Genomic DNA, 21,220 nt, shown 5'->3' with positions numbered 1-21,220 from the left:
AAATACAAGGAAGATCTACTCCTAGTCTGTAATGATTACAAATTTTTCATAGGTTTGATTGAACCACCTAATTCTGTTTGGAAACTTGATGTGATTTTTTTTTTCTACCCTCTTTTCATTAACTGCCAGAAAGGATACATGAGGAAAGTAAGTGTTTTGAATAAAACCAGAGCACTTGATTTACAAAACTAAAGGCTTGATTTAAAGAGTGTGATATGATCTTTAGCCTGGCTGGGTATTATTAAAGGTTTTCATCTGATCTTTTTTTTTTTTTTAAGTAGCAAAGAGATACATTATCTCAAACATGACTGCCGAATCTACTCAAACATTTGTTCTGTAAGGAAATTGAAGCATCATCACTTACTGATCCTTTTTGATGATTTCCCAAAAAGATAATGAAAGCAAACACATAGAGTAATAGTTTACTTTCGATAAGAAGTGTTCTCAAAGCCTAGCAACCTACCCAGAAATGTTGAATAAACCTGTAGAAGTGAAATTTTAAAATGTATTCTGTTGTATTTTCACTGATATTTTCATGTGCTTTCTAACTCAAAGATAGTTAGATATGAGCTTCCCGCATTTTATAGATGGCGAAAGGGAATAACTTGTCCAAACAAACGTCAGAACTCACTTGAACCCAACCTGTTTTCTCGCCCCTTGATACTCGGGGTCAGTCAGCTACCTCAGAAAATACAGCTTAAGAGAGAAAGTAGCGACCCGTGTTGGGCAGCGGAGAAGATGAGCAGTGAGGATTGGAGGGACAGTCCTGTAGTATCCAAGGCAGGGGCAGTATGCTGGGGAAAGGGGGAGATAGATGAGAGGGAAAAGGAAACAGCTGTGAAATTAAATTTCTTACCATCGCTCTGAACTACACCACAGTGGCTGTATGTTTCAGGATCTTCGTAACAGCATCATTTCCCAAAGCCCACGCGCGCATCTGGTCTCCGTACGTGTATTTCCACTGATACGTCCGTGGACAAAACACGGACGTGCTGTTAATGTGATGTGTGCCCTGTGTAATTCTGAGCTCAGCACACGAAGAGGAAGCCATGTTTTTAGCTTTTAAAACAATTTTATTTATTCTTAGAGAGTGAGAGTGCGCTCGCGTGCAAGAGCGAGGGAGGGGCAGAGAGAGAGAGAGAGAGACAGAGAATATCTCAAGCAGGCTCCACACTGTCAGTGCAGAACCAGACACGAAGTGTGAGATCATGAGACCTGACGCTAAATCAAGACTCAGCCGCTCAGCCGAGCACCCCCAGGCGCCCCTGCCACAGTCAGTTTTACAAGTTCAAACACTCTTATTTGCCAGGATCCCTGTTCTCTTTTAAACTAGGACATAGCAAATGATAGGCTCATTGGAAGGGAAGTGATTCCTCTGCTGTTAGCAGGGCACTGTGTCTTCCCTCACCTCTTTTCGGGGTGAGGAAAGGGAAGATACCTGCTCAAAGAAAGTGTGGAATTTTCCAAGAGAGGAGAGGGTTCAGAGTGCCTGCATTGGTTGGTGGGGAGGTGGGGGGGAGCAGGATGAGGGAGAATGGGAACAGAACAGAAACATTACCCGAAATAGGCTTATAAAACTAATTGCCCTGAATCAACAATTCATTATCATGGGTTTGCTTCTTAATAATGAGATGTTTCCTTCATTTATCAGGCTGGGCCTTATTTAACCTCAGGACTAACGCTCCACAAAGTCAGGTACTGAAGGTGAGGTTGCCTTGTTAGAGGCAAGCAAGTACTTCCTCAGGGGGCAGTCCTGGTGCTTTCTAGGAAATGCTGGTTGGGGGGAGGGCAATGAATAATTAGCATTAAATCCTTTTTTTTTTTTTTTTTTTTTTTTTTTTTTTTTTGCCTGCTAGCTTTCTGGCAAGCTGAAGAATTTGAAACTAATCATTTATTTATAATACCTCTTCATATTTTTTTTAATTAGGAATAAAATTTTATGACTGAATATTTTAAGCTATTAACTTTCACCTTCATACAACATTTTATTTGCTGTATAATTCTGTTTATGTGTACTCCAAGTAATAGATTGCTATCACTTAGAATTTTAGAACATTCCAAAAAAAAAAAAAATTATTCAGCGTCACCATTATAAACTCTGACTTCAACTAAGAACACATCAGTCGGCCTTAGTTTTGTGATCTGTAGAGTGGGGGTGTTTGGTGAAGAAATAAAGGAAACCATTTCCTTCCCATACTAGTTATACGCCACTGGGCTTGGTAAAATCCACAATTTACAGCTCCAAGGGTTTTCAGAATCCCTCAGCCTATATGCAATAACTGTTAAGAAAACTGGATTAACATTTTGAATTTTAAAACTTCTACCCAAGTGTTTTTTTGCCTAGGCATGAATGATCCATGGGGCTACTGATTTGTGTTAACTAATTTTTCCTCATCTCGTACGTCCCCTAAAAAAACAAACAAACAAAGGCAGCAAGTACATCTTCTGAGCAACTTTTGTGGTTTTTTCTTCTGTTTATGACCTGCTCTACAAGGAGCTCCCACACCGGCCTCTCTTGTTCCTCACGCCTCTCATCTCTGGTGAAAGTCCGCCTTCATCCTTTACTTTTTTAAAAAGATTTTCTCGTTAGGCAATCTGCACCCGGCGTGAGGCTCAGAACCCTGGAACGCACAACCCGGAGATCAAGAGTCTCACGTTCTACCGACTGAGCCAGCCGGGCTCCAGCGTCCCTTCATCTGGCTGACGTCAATCTTAGAGGCAGTTTTCTTAGCCTGCACTTTGACACTAGAAGCTCTGTATTTGACCTTGTAGCCTAAAACAGAGCAGGCAACTCTCGGGGACTGTTTTGAGAAAATATTTTCATTGTGTTCCGTCTTTATTGATGAGCGAAGGATGGCAAAAATTACTTTTCCATCTCCCATCTTTTTCTGCTTTACTGTGTTGTGTGCTCACTTTTTTTTTTTTTTTCAAGTTTATTTATTTTGAGAGAAAGCGAGTAAGCAGGGGAGGGGCAGAGAGGGAGAGAGAATCCCAAGCAGGCTCCGCACTGTCAGCGCAGAGCCCGACGTGGGGCTCAATCCCACAAACTGTGAGATCGTGACCTGAGCCAAAATCAAGAGTCAGAAGCATAACCCACTGAGCCATCCAGGCACCCCTGTGTTGCCTGCTCACTACAGTACCTCTGTTTTTCTTTTTAAGATTTTTTTCTTTTTTTGGTGTTTGGTTGCAGACACCGAAAAAGTAGTAAAGAGAGGGTACAACGTTGTGCAACTCAGAAAACACTGGGCCTGAGAGCTGGGAGCTCTGTCCTGCAGAGTAGCCTTGAGCAAGTTACTTAACTTCTCTGTGTTTCTGCACTTACGAGTTGGAAACAACAAGAGGATACCTGAGAAATGAAAAATAAGGGAATCTTGTCAACATGCCTCACAGGAGTGGTGCACCTGTCACGGTCAGTGAAGTGACACGTGGGTTGGGGAGGCTGTGTGTGCTTAGGGGCAGGGAGATGTGTGGGAAACCTCTGTGCCTTCCCCTCTGTTTTGCTCTGTAAAACTACTCTAAAAAAATTCAGTCTTTTTAATAAAAATAAGTGAGGAACTATGAAATAAGATTCTCACAGCTGCTGTTTGTTACGGAGGTGGTAACTGAAAACTGCGTTTCTTCTCCAGCCCTTCAAATAAATTTCTGAATTAAATCCTTTGAGGGTAACCTCACAGATGATTTGATTTCAGTGTAGCAATGTTATTAAAAGTATTAACACATGACAGTATAACTACAAAAATATAACTATATACTCCTTAAAAACGCTGGCTCTTTCATTCATTCATTCAACAAATATTTATTGAGAACCTGCGAGGAACCAGGCATGGAGCTGGGCACCAGGGGTATAGCCACAAATAAAGGAAACAAAATCTCCAGTCTCATAAAATACAGAATCTTGTGAGCTTTCATCAAGGTCATTTACTTCCCTTAACATTTTTTAAGGTGTCAGCTTGCTCAAGGTGAGTAGGCTGTTTTGCCCTGCTGTAATGCCATATGTATGTACTGTTCTTAAACTTCACACTGTTCAGGGTGCTGTTTTGTAGCAGAGAATTGTTTATTATTATGATTCTGATATGTTAATGAAGAGGTACTCATTTGCAAATAACTGTTTAATCTGTAATTAAAATCTGGCAGCTCTCTTAAAAATAAAGACAGTTAAAATGCGTAGTCACTGGCCTGCTATATTGAATATGCAATTGCAAAACATTAAGAAAGGCATACCGTATTTATCACTTTTAATGAATCTTTCACCCTGGTCCCAAAGTAAGCCCTTGATGGTATTCCTGTCATCCCGTCCATATGCTTCTGAGAGCATTAACTATTCTCGGGTCTGTGCATGCCTAAGTATAAAATCAAAATCTCTAGGGTTTTTTGGATCATATATAAGCAAGCTCTCTCTATATATATACGATGTATATATATATATATATATATATACATTTCCAACACATTATCATTACCATATCCTCATTAAGATGATGGGCCCCTGACCATATCCTAATGTTTGCTCAGCAATCTGAAATTCATGTATGCAAAAGGAATTTTTCTTATCCTTTTGAAAGAAGAATGATAAATATTTATACAGCCTTAACTCTTTCAGGCAGGCATAGGATCATGTTTTAGAAATGACAAGAAGCTGCTGAGGATCTTTTTCAGCATAATTCATCTTTCCAATAGTTCCTGAACAAATGAGTTGTAGATTTATCAATATTGGACAGTTTTCCTCCTCTCTCCCCATTAAATATGCTTTGTCTTCCTTCTCTGAAATCCTTTGAGTCATGGCTTTGAAAGGGAGCATAAGAGTTCTTTATCTCTGCTTCCCAGGCAGGACTGTTCCAGAGGGCTGGGGTCGGCCCAGCAGGACTGCTGACCTGGGCTCCTGGGGGCTGGGATTCTAACTCCTCCCGCAGACTTGGCTTCGTTAGCCAGTTTAGCATCAGTCTAGACTAAATAGTCATGTATCTGAAGTGTTGCTTTCTCAAAGTTATTTTGCTCTGAAGCCGTAATCGGATAGTGTCACAAGACGGTTCTGTACGTAAAATTGGAAGTCTCCCAGCTGCTTGAATCAGCACCTCCAGTAGGGGCTCTAGATGTGTCTCAGCTCACAGGGCCATCTTCTTGTAGTAGACTGAAGCAGGAAATTCCAGAATTTGCTCCTAGCGGTAACAGGGCCACTGTCAGCTGTATTACTAATAGTAATCAAACCTCTCCACATACATACTGACTCCCCCAAACTAGGTTACTAACCAGAAAATTCCAGGCTCCAGCCAAGTTGTTTTCATTGTTTCTTTCACGTGGGTCAACCCGATCCCCGAATTGTTACTCCCAGTCATTCTGCATTGGTCCTTGCGCCTTGGCAAACACGAAGCCAGGACCGTGCGTCAGCTCTGGAAGAGAGAGGAAGGAGCCGGGGGTGTTGAGACCAGTCCCTGCTGTCAGGCTGGGGCGGGCCACCTGTCCCAGACCCCGGTCCCAGCAGAACCCTGCTGCCTGAGTCACTGCGGGACACCTGGCTGGCGGTCCAGCCTTCTCCATGGAACTCCTAATTTAGAAACACAAGGAATGGCCTTACCCGTTACTGATTTCAAATCCCCCTGTTTTGTTTTTAGAGGAGGAAACTGAGGCCCCAGAGGGAAATGACTCGCTCAGAGTCAAACAGCTAGTTAGGAGCAGAGGTAGAACTGAAGGCCTCTTGACTCTCTGATTAGTTCTTCTTGAGCTCTCATCCTTTTGGCTGGGGTCTGTCTTGGAAGGGAGGGAGACTGGAGGGGCGCCTGGGTGGCTCAGTCGCTTAAGCGTCCAACTCTTGGTTTCTGCTTAGGTCATGATCTCACTGTTCATGAGTTTGGGCCCCGCATTGGGCTCTGCGCTGGCAGCACAGAACCTGCCAGGGATTCCCTCTGCCCCTCCCCCACTCACCCCCCCTTCAAAATAATTAATTTAAAAATTTTTAATTAAAGAAAAGGGAAGAAGATTGTACGAGTATACCCAGAAACCTTTGGTAAGACATAAGGCGGTAGATCAAGACTGTGGCTGTTAGGAGAAATCTAGTCACTGGGGATTAAAATTCAAACCTATTGTCCTTTAAAATACGAAGCCGCATAGAATTTGCGATAATGCATCATCATATTTGCATGCCCTTTTAGGCAACATTTTAAGGTGGAAATAGGCAAAGAAGTAAAAACAAAAAATACAAGGTGATCTATGAAACAGGAGAAATTCAGTGGGAGAGAGGATTTTTAAAAATCCACCCTACCTATAGGAAGGATGATGGAAACCGGCTTTTGATTGCCGAGTGGTTCACCATACAGAGGACGGCCTTCTCGTATTTAAGTGATATCCCAAGGTTTATTTTAACTGCTCACCGCCACGTGCAGGGTAGCATTAAAGTGCCTTCCCCCAGGTCAGCAGTCTGTACTGTTTTTAATGGCTCCACTATTCAGGGTCTCTCAATTCCTGCAATACGGTAACTTGGTGGCAGTCTGAAACATCCAGACCTACTAAATAGGTTCAGTAGGATTCTCTCAGCTACTCGGTGAGTTGGCTTTGGTTTCTGCTGTTTAGTCTTTGGTAACCATTGCGAGGTTCCTGTCTGCATACGTGATAAACGGTTTTTCCTAGAGCCACTCACAGACATGGCAACACTGGGGTTTAAGTAGACTATATAATATTGTGTTTGGCAGGAGAGGCCATTAAAAAAGAAATCAAAGCAACCCTCGTAACTAGATTCCTTTTTGAAAGGTGTTACTGACCAAGAAATAAAGCTCAGAATTGGCAGTTGTTTGGATTAAATGACTGTGCCCTTTTCTCTTTCCTCCCCACTCAGCCCTTCCTCCAAAGCAGATTGATAGAAAGAGTACATGGGATTACTTGAAGCTTTCATCTTCCTTAGTGATCACTGTGGAAGAGGATTTTCTTTTTATTCTTGATTTAAGTAGAATCTTTATTCCTGCTTTAAATTTCATATAAAAACCACCCCCCACCTGCTATACAAAAACTACCGTGTCCACCTGCAACCACAGTTTTTTAGGGTTGAATTTTATATGTACTTTCTTCGTCCTGTATCACCGAGAGGAAATAGGGACAGAGGGTCGTTTTGAATCAGACTGCTCCCATTTAAGTTCCACGACGTGCACGTGCAGGCGTGTGCGCATGCCCACAGCTAATGACTGGTTGCAATAAAATTTGGTAAAATTTCCGTTTACCTTCATCACCTCTGAGACAGTGAAGTAACATTAAAGGGGAAAAACAGAATAGACAAAGAGAGACAAATAGATCAATTTTCTTTAAATAAAGACATTTTAGGGGAGAACTAGCATTCATTTTTTTGCTGTTGTTGTTTTGTTATCATTGCCATTCCTCAGTATTCTATACCTATAAACTGCCTAGCAGGACTTGTATGTGCTTGAAGAAGCTGCACTTTCACGGCAGGAGAGGAAATCAGAATAAATCACAGAGATGCAGGTGCACAGTAATACAAGTAGGCTCTTTCCCCTGCAGCCTGAATGCCTGGCCCATAAAGCAGAGGCTCTGGAACTGAGCTCTCAGGGTCTCCCGGAGCTAAGCCAAGAGGTATGGGGGGAGCGGGAGAGAATAATTGTTATTCAGTCTTCTTTAATGAGATGTATTGCCCACTGCTGAAAGATTGTGGCAGTGTCTTTTGTTATGCTAATTAGACACCATTAGCGCTTGGCTGCCTTTGATTTCTGCTTAATCCTTTCTGCTTCCTCAGCCTCAATCCTGGCTGGCAAATGGGGGAAAGATGGTGGGATATAGTGCATGTGTTATTTATTACTCACGTCTATGCAGAGTTCTTCCGTAACAGGGTCGGTAAGGAAAGGTTTATCTTACCAAAGGTGGCATGTATTTCGGACATTCATTATTTGGCATTTTTAGATATGAATTTGAGAATGCTCGATCTCTGCCTTTTTAGTCGAAACACCATTGTTTTGTTTTGTTTTTATAGGGCTGCTTTCGCAGCCACACGAAATGGGAAATTTAGATGGCCTCCCCTTGGTTGCCTGGATCTCCCAAAAAACAAAACAAAACAAAACAAAACAAAACAAAACAAACAAACAAGCAAGTTGGTCATGCCTTAGCTATGGGGGAGCCTGTGATGGACCAGAAAAACGGAAGCAAGAATAAAGATCAAAAAGAGGAATTTCCCAGTTCACAATTCCCACCTTTATAACTTATAGATATGTGTGCATTCTTTCCTAAAATTAAATTGTTGCATCTATATGATTACCAAAATTAAGAATGTTTGTGGTGAGTTAAAAAAATTTTTTTAAATCACCAGTGAAATGGATTTCTGTTAAATCCTTAAAAATTACATAATAATGGTCTAGAGCAGCCATGTCCAATAAAAATGTCCTGTGAACCGCAGATCGTGTTCTAAATTTTCTGGTAGCTACACTAAAAAAAGAAAGAAAACAGGTAAATTTTAAGAATATATTCGATTTGACTCAATCTGTCAAAAATATATGCATGTAATCAATACCAAATTCATGAAATAGTTTACATTCTTTTATTCATGTTAAATGTTTGAAATCTGCTGTGTGTTTTTTACTAGTGTGTATTTTACAACACCTCTCAGTTGGGATTTGCCACATTTTAAGGGCTCGTGGCCACTGTGCTGGGTGGTGCGGGTTTAGAGTTATTCAGTAACTCACTTGCCTAAAAACAATTGTCAGTATAAAATCCATTTTTCATGTGATGGATGAATATTACGGGCTGTATGACTCTGGCCATGTCACTTAATCTCTAATGAGCCCTAGTTTTCTCATCTATAAAATGATGTATTTGAACTAAATGATCTATTCATTCTTCCACCCATGCCAGCTCTAAAATTGATGATTCCAAAAATTCACATTTAGAGTCTGGGTGTACTAGAACTTATCCATCCTTGCCTATAATGTAGTGTTTGAAAAGAAGCCTTTCACCCCGGAGAAAACTGCAAGGTGTCCTGCAGACCAGGCCCGTACCATTTTTCCTCCAAATGTCCGGAGCTTTCTTTGAATTCTTCTGAGTCTTACACTGCAGTCGTGTTTAGGAGAATGAAGTTACCTGGCTCTCAGCAGTCTTCACGCAGTACTTCCGGAATGAGGTTCTTGAGGAAAGAGGTGAGGGCGAGTGGCAGGTAATCCCTGCACATCACTAGAATTACATAAACGCTAGATCTCTAAAACTCAGTGGCCTCTCTTTCTTTATCTGTGTCATCTGGCTAATTTATTGTGTTATCAGTGAAACAAAAATCCTAAAGATGCTTTCCTCCAGGAAAGGTGGTCTGTTAATTAGTTCTGAGCTGGTAAGTGTGACCATTTCTGTGCCTTTAAGAGAAACTCATCAAAGAAGATTGACCCGGATGTGCTGAGGAATGACTGGGAGAGACCAGTGTGAAAAGATCAGGAAGGTGGAAGTGAATGGGATGGAGATAATTGTCCAGCCTTAGAATTGGACTATTAAATAAAAAAAGGTTCCACAGAATATCTCATAGTGGTCTCATTTAGTCATCCCATTAATAAGATCTCATGGATAGATATTACTGGCGACATCTGGCCTTGGGACTTGAGATAAGTTTTAAATGTTGAGCACTTTCCTATATTGCCTGGGCATTGTCGAGCTTACCTGATGCAGGAAAAATAGATCTAACATACTTTGTTCCGGGTCTGCAACAAGAAAGGGAAACTCGTGCGGGTTTGTTAAGAGAGTGGATCTCATGTTCTATGTTTTTAACACAGTTTTTTTTGTTTTTGTTTTTGTTTTTAATTCCACAAACGCATTATAGGTAACACCTTAGAATGTTCTAGAATACCAAAAATGTACAGGCAGGTAGTTAAAACTTGGTTGTTTTTTGAATTGGAAGTTCAGTTAGCACACAGGTCTGCATTTCTAATGCTGGAAAGGGATCTGATTGGCATTTATCATGGAACTATTTGCTGTAGAGAATTATTTTAACCAGATCAATAAAGCACAGTTACTGTACTATGACTGTTGGCTCTCAGCCAGCAGGTGACAATAGCTCTGTTACTAAGAATGGGATTTTATCTCTCACTGGGAAGAGACTCCCTTAGATTGTCTTTTCTCATGGTAGAGTGGGCACATGGCTGGAAAAAAACCCAGCCAGGGACTGAAGAAGACAGGGCACAGGGCTGTTGTTAGAAGGAATGTCACAGTCCGATTTGATTCAAGAGAACCACCTTGGGTCTGATCTCTTTATATTGCATCACTGCTTTTGCGAAGAGCCAAAAATTGTTTTTTGCCGTTTTCTTCCTGTTTCTTCTGAAACGTGAAGAAGGAACAATAACATCACAAGGATACTCAGGGTAATTAATGGATGTGCATAGATGAAATACTTAAAGGTGTGGATATTCTACCCCAGGGGAACATTTTTTTTCCCTACTGAATGTATTTTTTCCTACTAATAAGTAGAGCTAAACAATATATGGTTTTTCACCTAGCAGATACTGCTTTGAAAAACTCTAATAGCATGTATTTTCTGTCAGTGTCTAAGAGCCCGATATAAGTCAGCCCCTTTGAGAATAAACCGTCCAGCGTCTCTCAGGAATCTGTAAGTAGACCAATAAACTGACGGCAAGGATTTTGAGTATGATGGACTTGGAGTCTCATTACTTGTTTTCTGGGCTATCATCATTTTTGACACACATTCCTGTGTCGTGGCCCTTTCATTAGAGAATGGAACTGTTGAGTAAGGATGATATTAAATTTTAATGTTATTGCTATTATTACTGTCGACTGTTTTTACCATTAGTGTGCCTGGTTCTTTCATTCCAGCTTCTGCACGGCCAGAAAACGGGAGTGTGCATAAACAGTCAGGAAAATTACCGTATACCCTGGAGACCCGGCATCACATGCTCTGCCTGTTGTGAATGATGAATCAAACTGGAAAGGTTATCATTTTCATTAGCTAGGAGAGAACAAGACCACACTTTTCTCCAAGTGTAATTACAGTGGTTCGCTGGCAACATTACACTGCAGTAATTAGTCTAAAGGTGTATGTGAGGGCAGGCTTTTGCACAGACACTAGAAATATTATTTCAGAGTTTAGGGTCACAGCCTTGTGTTTAACATGTTCCAGGCAGCTTGGGGTGGGGGGTGGTGGGGGGAACTAATTTGACTGCAGCTAAAGAAAGACATTTGACATTTTCCAGAGTCATGCATTCAGAAACCAGTCAGGTGGAAAAACTGTATTTTGTTATCTACAAAAAACAAGAAAACAAAGAAAAATAACAAAAAACCCTCAACAGCTTACCTGCAGAAATGGAATGTTGGACTATTTCATAGGAAAAACAGAGATAATATTCAGGTTTATTAGGAATGGTATATAAATAATTACGAGAGCTTTTGATAGATGTGTTCTAATCTCCTTTTTCCCCCTAAGGCAACTGGACAGAAAAATTAATTTCTGGAAACTTTTCGGAGGAAACAAAATAATTTCTTTACCTTCCTATTAACTGTTTCAGGAAATAAGTACTTCTTTTACAGTGGTCCTCAAATACATATTTGTTCTTTGTGAATGCTTTTTGGACCCTGAGCAGTTACACTGAAATATTGAGGTCTCTCTAACCTGACCCTCCAGTTAGGTTAGAGACTGGAATTGGAATTTCTTTTCCAAACCTTCTCTCAGGTTCTCTGTATAAAGTGAAATAGAAATGGGGGGGGGGGGGGACTAATAAAAAGAAATAAACTTTACATATAGTTTACACTTAAAGTCATATACAGGAGTTTCAAAGAAACCTTTTACTTCTTCAAGTGCAGGGAATCCTTCATTAGTAACACTTGTCCTGAGTTGCAGGGAAAAGTCCACATAGTCTAATGTCTTTGTTTAATGTTGTGTTGCTTGCCTGCCTTCAAGTGATTCTGTTCAGTCTCTCTCTCTAAATCCTGGAGGATTTAAAGCCCCGTAGGAACTTTCCAAGGACGAATGGAGAAATAGAGCAGACTTGAATGAGCATTCACTCAGCAACCAAATTCTGTTGGAAACCACTGCTCTTCAATGCAAGCACGTGTTTCACGTGTGTCATCTGGGCATATGGTTAGAACTGATGTTTCTCACAACTTCAGGCACTTAGGAAAGTTTAAACATAGATGTGACACAAATAACACAGCTAGCTGATGATGTAACATACTAAAAATTCTACCCAAAAATTGAATTTTAAAACCCTGCTTTTTGTTTGTCACAGATGTTTCTCTACCCAGGGGCAAGTCACGCAGAGCGGAATGAGATCTTTGACGCCGTCCCCTTTGTCCAGCTAGCACTTAAGTAGGAGGCACCAGGTAGCATGGCCTTCCGGTTCCAAGACTTCCTTTTCTGCTCTCTGTCCGTGCCACTGACCAAATCACCACATCTTGCCGGCTCTTTCTGTGGAATCTGAGATTGTCAGACCTGCGCCCGGTTCTTACCTTCCTGGTCTATTTAGGGAACCTCTGCCTCTGTGGGTAAATAAATAAACAAATAACTCGGAGAACCTTTCTACCGGCCTTTCAACAAGGCCTGGAGAATTGTGCCTCTCACGCGTTCCTTCACATCGGCTCTGGGAGATGGCCAGGAATGCAGGGTCTTGTGAGTCCTTGTTCTATACCCATCCCTCGCTTTGGTGACACGGTCTGTGAAATGGAAGAAGAATGGTTTTATGAGACTGTTCTTATAATTCATTTTTCATAAAACATCGTTCTAAAGTTAGGTTACAATGGACCAAGTTCTGCACACCCTAGGAAAACAGCTTTCTATGCGGACATTTGATGAATACAAGACAAAGTGGGCCCACTTGGGAGAGCAGGTGCCAGGACTGATGACAGCCCCTTGTACCAATGTCATCAAGGGCAGACTTGGTAAAAGGAATCTGAGTTTCCCATAGAAATCCTTAACTTCCCAGCCCAAGTTTCTAGATTCTCAAATGTTGAAGAAATTAGGGGCACCTGGGTGGCTAAGTCAGTTGAGTGTCCAACTCTTGATCTCGGCTCAGGTCATGATCTCACGGTTCATAAGATCGGGCCCCACCCATGTCAGCCTCTGCACTGAGAATGTGAGCCTGCTTGGGAGTCTCTGTCTCTTTCCTCTCTCTGTCCCTCCCCTGCCCATGTGCTCACTCTCTCTCTGTGTCTCTCTCTCTCTGAAAAGAAATAAGCTTTAAAAAATAATTAAAAAAAAATGTTGAAGAAATTAAATGCACATTTTAGTTAATCAACTGTATAGATTATATACCTATAAAGACAATCCGAGGCAAAAGCGTTTTCTTTGTTAGGATTATAAAACAAGGGCTTTGCTGGGAAGATTTTGACCGGCTTCTTTAGACTCATGTCACTAGACAGCTTTTTGAGAGACTTTGTAACTATTTCTTTGGTGTGCATTAGAGATCACATTACTTTAAGTGCAGCAAGAAAGTAGCTGTAAATTTGCAGAGGGCCATAAGCGTATATTTACTTTAAGGAAAGCAAGCCTGGGTGTAGAGTTCGTGTTTCCTCCATCGGAAAGCTCTCGGGCTCACCAGGCCCTAGCCTGCCCATCTACCATGAAGAGTGACCTAGAACTTTGGAACTGAAAGGTCCTTTACGTGTTATGACCCACTTCCTCATCAGCCTGACTCTCCTCTACCCACCTGCAGCCAGTTTCACCCACCCCTCCCTTTTGTGACAAGGAATGTGAAAACCCAAAACGTAGTCACATCTCTTTTATCTTAAAAAAATAATCTGCTCAGACCCCGTGTCTCCCCCCACCCCCCGCCCCAGCATCTACATGTGATCCTGTCAAACATGTGGCAGCTAGTGTTTTGAATAACCCTCCCTGAGATGCTCTCTCCTAAGTTCTGCTAGAACTCTGCACCCCTGCTTCTCCCCACACTTCCAAGTGCCCCCTTCCCTCCTGTCCTTGAATGTTCCCCCCCATCTGGAAGCTGCCTCGGAACCATGCTTGGGGCTCACAATTCCACTGGCATCTTAATTTGCGCTCCTGGTCACGATCTTTGTGCAAACATTTACTTTAACCTCTTACATATTCTGGGGAGTTTGATCGTTTCTTGAATAGCACAAACCATCTTTGTGTTAAGTTCTTCTGCAGAAGACTTGTCTTAAGCCAGTGCTGTAATCTTGCATTCCTGTCAATGATGGTGAGGTAGCCAGAGGAGAATATCAGAATGTCGGGTGAACGTAGACGTCGCAGAATTTCGGATGAGACACAGTGTATTCTCCATCATTCTCCGTCGGTAAAACACACGAATCCCTTCCAGTGGATTCTCTCTGCCTTTAGCACAATACATAGCTGGGCCGTGGCTGTCCTCATGGCCTGAGGATATCTGTAGCTTTGCCCTTTTTCTCCAGATTCCCTGCTTCCCTGCCCTCCCCCCCACCGACCCCCCAACTTCTGCCCCAGACCGGGACAACCTTGCTGGTTGGCAGAGACATTCTTAAGGCAAATCAGGACAATTACCCTAAATCTTGTTTGTTATATATGGGTCCTTAACCATGCTGGGTTATCTTATGAGGTTAGGGAGAAAACAGTTGGAAAGCAGAGGGCGAGGTAGCTCATTTAGAGAAAGATTTGAGCCTTATAAGCAAACCCTTGGTCCATAAGTTCCCTTATTGTCACCAAGGCAAAATTGCCTCTTCGAGGGGGTCCCGCCTGAACTTCCCTCCTTCCTTGGCGTCATTGGTGTTTTTAAGGTTCCTTCAAATAGTCACTTCTCTTAAAGGTTATATTTGATATTCACTTCATTGCACCTTCATTCTGTGTATCTGTATTCTGTATATCTTCTTTATGTATGAGAGCATTTATTCTTGTTTTTGTTGGTTTTTTCAGGGGGTTGGGATAAATTGCAGCAGCTTTTGATAAAAGTCCTAGTTTCTTAGGCTCATTTTTTGCTAAGTATCTTCTGAGGAACTTTAGGAGCCTCACCAGTGAGACAAAATCTGTGGCCGGGGGGACACAAGGCAGAGATGTTTGCCGCCGTAAATCACTGCACGTAGCTGTTTTCCTGCATCCCTTTGGCGAATGATAGTTAAATACTCACCTACAAAGAGTTCTCTGATGGATGATCGAAAGCCTTTCCCTCTACTGTACAAACATAGCAAGCCTTTCAAGCTCTGTGTATGTATTGCTATCATTGTTAGTACCTCCAGGTAAAATAGAACAGCCCAGAGATGATGACTACAGCCGTCCACATTCATACAAACAAGAGGAAAGAAGCAGCCTACGTTTTCAGTGACTCTGCAGTCTCATATTGTTGTTAATTTCCCAAAAACTTAATGTGAGATCAAGTGTAATTGCAGATTTCCTTAAGAACCATTGACAGATACTTAGCTTAAGTTATAAGCAACTCACACTGTGAACTGTGTATAAACATTCTAAGTTTTCTTCCAGAAGAATATACTTCAGTGAAACCCAATATCCATCCGTCTTTTTAAATAAACAGAGCCATTCCCATTCAAAGTCGCAGTTGGGGAGACTTTCTTTTGTTGTGACTTGATTTTTAAAAGAGATTAGGGGCGCCTGGGTGGCGCAGTCGGTTAAGCGTCCGACTTCAGCCAGGTCACGATCTCGCGGTCCGTGAGTTCGAGCCCCGCGTCAGGCTCTGGGCTGATGGCTCGGAGCCTGGAGCCTGTTTCCGATTCTGTGTCTCCCTCTCTCTCTGCCCCTCCCCCGTTCATGCTCTGTCTCTCTCTGTCCCAAAAATAAATAAAAAACGTTGAAAAAAAAAAAAAATTAAAAAAAAAAAAGAGATTAATGTTGCAGCAACTTCCCATTTGTTTTCAGGGAGTGAAATAAGTGTTTGATAAGGATCATCCTCAAGACCTTACGACCTTTGGCTAAGGGGGCTACATTTTGAATGAGGTGGTAAAAAAGATAGTAAATTGCAGCGTGTTTAGGCATTGGCATTGTGTGTCGGAGAGGGGTGTTTGGTGTTTTGTTTTGTTTCTAATTATTAGGTGGTCTGTTGAGTGCAGCTGTGTTTACGTTTCCTAAATGCTAACTGCCTGAACTTGGTGACAAGTCCCTATATCTGAGAATAGGGACTGCTTTTTAAAAATCTTCTTGTCCATGTGCTTTAATAATGGAGGGTTGTCTTTATCAAGTAGCAAAGGCAAAAATAATTTGGGGCACAGTCATTCAATCCAGCTAGTTTACTACATCAGACGTTTTGACAACCTTATGAAAAAAAAAAAAGAATTGATACTTTAAATGTTGCATTTAGCAGTGGAATAAACTTGGAATTGGTAGAAGTTTGTAGACTAGTCACATTTCTTTAACTGATGTTTTGGTTGATTTAACTTCTTGGTTATTAAAGATACACACTTAGATCATAAATGTAGATTGATCCTGTAGAGAATTAACAGTCCCATATTTTTTCTGTCTTTCTTAAAAAACAAACAAACCAGTGAGCATAAGGTCATGGCTTCAACAAAGAAGAAACAGTTTCTTAGGAGAGAGAAAAATGTATATAATAAGTAAATAGCTATACGAATTTAATCGGTAATTTCAGAATCATATGCATTGCGTGACATGTTTAGATGCAAGGACTTAATGACTAGTTTTTGAGGCATTTTCTTCAGTGTGACATCCGTCATAACTCAAATTAATGTTTATTACTACTCTTTACCATTGCGAAAATATTTTCATGAATTTGGATTAGAAGCAGCTTGTCCTGGCTTGTTTTGCAACTTTGCTTCAAGAGACAAAGTGATACTTATGAGACTTTTGTGTGTCTTAGACGCCTTAATTAACTTCCTCTTACGTGGAAAGAGGAAGCTGAGTTTTGTTTCTTAGTTAGGTAAGGAAATAAGATTTCATGCTATGCTCATTTTGCATTAGCGCATACTTAATAATGTCTTTCAGGAAAGGTGAATCAATGCTTCCTGTATTAGCTGTTCAGTGAGTAGCAATCCGGAGTCTGCTTTCAGTCCAAGAGGACACTGCCTACTGATCCAGAACTCTTTGGGCGGGCAGTTTTCTTTGGGATTCTCAGGTTTCTGTCTTTACCATGCCTTTTTTTCTCCCCTTGTCTCCACAGATTGGTGAAAGACAACAAGTGTTAGTGACAGAAGAATCTTTTGATTCCAAGTTCTATGTCGCACACAATCGATTCTATGAGCAGGTGAGAGACACTTCTGCGTTAAGTTCTCAACGCTTTCTCCAGAGTGAGAAGGTTGTGAAGTAAACCACTTCAAGCAAAAGGAACTTCAAAGGGATGGAAGGTGGTAGAATCTTGTCACCGCAAGGCTGTTTTACAGCCTCCAGCTAGCTAGACTAACGGGGGCTATCTCGGTGGCTCGGTCTCCAAAACAACCTCCACAAAGGAGTAGCTGTGTTTTAGTCCTCATTACTCTTAGACGGGACCAGCTGTAGGCTGTGGGAGCTCAGGAGGCAGCTCCCCCTGCCAGAATTCCGCAGCCTGGCAGGGCACAGGGGAAAGTCCTGCCCAGAGAACAGGAAGGATGTCTGCACGGGTGACATCAGCCTGGAAGGGCCGGGATTTCCTCTCACTGTCCCAGCGCTCACTCAGGGGGTCGGTCGCCTGGTTGTTTTTTGAGTTGTGTTTAGTTTTAGTATTTTTTTTTTTTTTTTAATTTCCACCTTGATAAGAATGCTGGGCAAAGGGAAAAGAGTCTGTTCCGTGGTTTCAACTCAAACAGTGTGACTGACTCTGGAGACCAGTATGGGGATCAAAACAGCTTCACTTTGAGAGTCGTCTTCGAGGGCCAGCTCGAAGGGCCCCCCACTCACGGGCTGCCCACCCCCCCCCCCCCCCCACAATGAGCTGGCCTACCTTGCCGCCCCCGGAGCCAGCCAGGCTCCTGTTTCAGCACTTGGGTCTCTGCTTCCCCCGGTGGTCCTGGGAAGGGCCCAAAAAGACATGGTGTCTCCCCTCCTACATGGGACACTGTCCCACGGGCCTAGGGATTTCGAGGGTCCCTCCTGGATTGTGTTCACTTGTCTTAATATCAGATGGGTTTTCCTACTTTTTTTGTTCCTTTCTCATCAGATGAAGAGTGAATTTTCTTTTCTGTGGCTCATGGCTGAAATCAGAGCTCGGGAAGCCCCTCAAGGCCGCTGTGGGCAAGTCCGGGAGAGGGAGGCCGGGGAGGCTGGCTGCCCGTGGTGGACAGCAGAGCGGCAGTAGCTGGAGCGCCCCCCTCCCCGACCTTCCCCTACTCCCCTCCCCCACCGCACCCGTGCTCCACATGGAATAACCCCACCCGGGGCCCCGCAGCCCCCGGAGACTTGGGAGGCTCCTGTCAAGGCCCACGGGAAACCCGTCCTGTTCTGTCCCAGGCCCGGCAGAAACGACAGCAAGGAGGTGTCCCCCGCACTCCTTCCCCGTTTTCCATCTCATTAGTTGCCTCCAGAGAGCCATTTTCCTATTCAGGCCAACCTGCTCAGCCCCGGGGAGGAACTCGATTGTATTTTTGGTCGCCTCTTCCCTCTCTTTTCTCTGCCATCTGGGTTTTTGCCTCAGCGGGGAACTTTTTTCCCCTTCATTTTAAAGGCAATGGCATGCCTCATTAGCTGTTTCCTCCAATTTAAAGCAGTCGGGCTTTTTCCAATTATTAAAACTGGAGGGGAAAAAAAAAAAAAAAAAAACACTGAGCCCTTCATTCAGATCAAGGCAGCAGATCAAGGAGAGTTATTTTTCCCCCGGAATAGCACCACATCTCTCAGAGACGGTTTACTCCAGAGATTTCCTTGTTTTATGAAAACCGATGTAAAAGGGCTTTCATATTCTGATACTGAAGCCTTGTAGTTCCTGGGCTTGCCGTGAGTCATTCACCGCCCAGGTGACCTTTCTCCTACCGTCGGATGAAGCCGCATGCTCAGTGGTCATGAAAGAATCAAACCCGGAAAGACCGAGATCCCAGAGAAATTGGTTGGGGACCGCCAGCGCCTCTGTGACTTGCTGGTGTCCACAAGGAAGCGTATCAAAGATTTCACAGGCATTCTTTTTCCAAGTGAGATGCGTTCCAGCAGGGGAGATCGTATCTAGATATCAAAGGATTGCTGGATTAGAATTTAGTCTATTTATTTTGGATCCCACCTTAAAAAGACTGGCACGCAGCTGTGGCTCTGAAATAGAAGCGTGAGGGAAACACATTGCGTGCAAACCGGCGACAGGTCCCCAAAGGAGCGAGGCATCTGTCGAGGTAAACAAGTACTCTCCATCAGACACCTTCGACCGGCCGGCTGACAGTTTCCCGTCAACTCGAGCAGGGGATCCTGGATGCAGGTGGAACCTGGATGCATTTGATAACAGAGGGAAGGCAGGGAACAGGAACCCTTAGTTCCAGGAGTCATCCAGCCGCAAACACCAGCGTTTGGGATATTAAGAAGGCCGCTTGTACGCGTTCTTGCCCTGCCTCCCCCGCCCCCAACCAAAGCACACGCCCACGCGCTCGCACACGCTCACATCCACATAAACGTGCAGGCCTTTGATTTGAAGCGTCTACTCAAGCCATTCTTCTGACAGCTGCCTTGGCAGGTATTAAAAGTATAAGGCTTTCATCAGTGTTGTCTCCGTTTTCTTCATTGCCTGGGACAGCCAAGAGCAGAATATCAAAGGCCTGTCCAAAAGTGACTGGCTGATTGCTGGGGGATTTCCCGGGCCTGCCTACCACATGCCTCAGGACAGCAGGCGTCCCGCAATGAGAGAGCATTGTCTGCCGCCCGGCAGGAAGCTCCTTCCAGAAATGCCTTCCTCACCGGAGATCTGCAGGTCCTTGAGCAGCTGCAAGATGGAGCCTACTTGGGACAGGATCTCAGAGCGGGAAATAAAGGATCTTAGGGGACAAAATCTGAATAATACAGTGTGGGCTTCAGTTAACAGTGGCACATCAGTATTGGCTTGCTAATTATATTATCTTACTAATGATAGGACACTCACGCTAGGAAAACTGGTGGCGAGGTGTACAGACAGCCTCTGCCTTCTGGGCAGGGATTCTATAGATCCGAAGCGGTTCTAAGATTCGATGTTCACTTAAAAAAAAAAAAATTAAGCCTTCTGAACTTTTTTTCAAGGTTTTAGTGCCAAAGGACCCCACATTCATGGGGAAGATGATCGAAGTGGACATTTATGAATCAGGAAAACATTTTATGAAAGGGCAGCCGGTATCAGACGCCAGAGTATACACGCCATCCATCAGCAAACCATTAGCGAAGGGAGAAGTCTCGGGTTTGCCAGAGGTGAGTAAAAAGACGCTTTCCTCTCTACCCTGCTGGCAAAACAGCAGCTGTAGAAGCACCGTGTCTCCAGCCCACGTTTCCCTTATCATTTGGAGTTCCCTTTTTATGCACGCACGAGGCTTTAATCCTTTCTGACAGATTGAAATCTGAATTAGGAAGATGCATTTTTGCCGATGCCTGGAGACGAATAGCTGTTTCTGCTTCCGGGCCAGAGGCGGAGGGCAGGAGGCAGTATTTTCAGGTGGAAGATGGAACACTGAGGACCATCTGACTGGTATATTTCGGTGTCAGCAGATCCCGAGTGGAAGGGGGTGAGGAAAGGGACATTTTCATGCTTTACAAAGCTGTTTATCGCAGTCAAAAGCCGCAGTTGAACAGGCACCAAACTGTGTCCATCCGGTGTGTGCGGTTAGGGACCTTTCTGTAGGGCATCCGTTGAATATCTGCTTTGGTCACGTGGAGTGAAAATTAGACAATTTTTTTTCTTTCTATAAAAAAGTAACCTGACCCCTGTTTTATACCTTGGTGTAAATATGGCTGTTTGCCAACCTCTCTCTTACATTTCATTGAGCTACAGTTGTAAAAGCTGATGGAGTGTGAAATGAAAATGTGTGTCACATTTCCAAGCATCATTTGATGTCCTTTCTCCAACACAATTGTTAAGCACTCCAGAAAAAATACGCAGCCATGACTTCACATGCGGAAAAAGGGAGAAGTGATATTTATCTGACCGTACAATTCCACAATTGTTTAAGTACGCGTATTATCTTTCCCCTGAAAATAAGTCACAATGGCATGTTAATTAGACTTTGAGAGTAGTGACAAAGAGGGCCCTCTTATCTCCGTTCTCACTTAACGTGGTGATGGACTCTGGTGTCCAAACATGAGTGACACCTCTCACGAGCCTGACAAATGTCTGTGCACAGCCATCTGACTGATAATGGAATGACGCACACCAGCCTCTGTCACGGCCCCGCCAACTGTGTGTCGTCCTCAACAAGGAGTGAACTCTAATACTGGATAAGCACAACC

The 21,220-nt window shown here is 43.1% G+C and overlaps 1 protein-coding gene across 6 annotated transcripts in view; it reads left to right on the top strand.

Annotated features, from left to right (window-relative positions):
- CDKAL1 (CDKAL1 threonylcarbamoyladenosine tRNA methylthiotransferase) overlaps positions 1 to 21,220 on the top strand; it is a 705,817-nt gene that overhangs the window by 602,372 nt on the left and 82,225 nt on the right. For all 6 annotated transcript variants that reach the window (XM_078446595.2, XM_078446596.2, XM_078446590.2 and 3 more), the window contains 2 exons: positions 17,025 to 17,108; positions 20,024 to 20,188. In XM_078446595.2, coding sequence (XP_078302721.2) covers positions 17,025 to 17,108; positions 20,024 to 20,188 — 249 coding nt within the window. The remainder of the gene's footprint in view (positions 1 to 17,024; positions 17,109 to 20,023; positions 20,189 to 21,220) is intronic.

Source organism: Panthera onca, chromosome B2, assembly GCF_046562875.1.
Source record: "Panthera onca isolate mPanOnc1 chromosome B2, mPanOnc1 haplotype 2, whole genome shotgun sequence".
NCBI classification, from domain to species: Eukaryota; Metazoa; Chordata; class Mammalia; order Carnivora; family Felidae; genus Panthera; species Panthera onca.
Note: the sequence above shows the minus strand (reverse complement) of the source record. Positions and strands in the feature narration are given on the sequence as shown.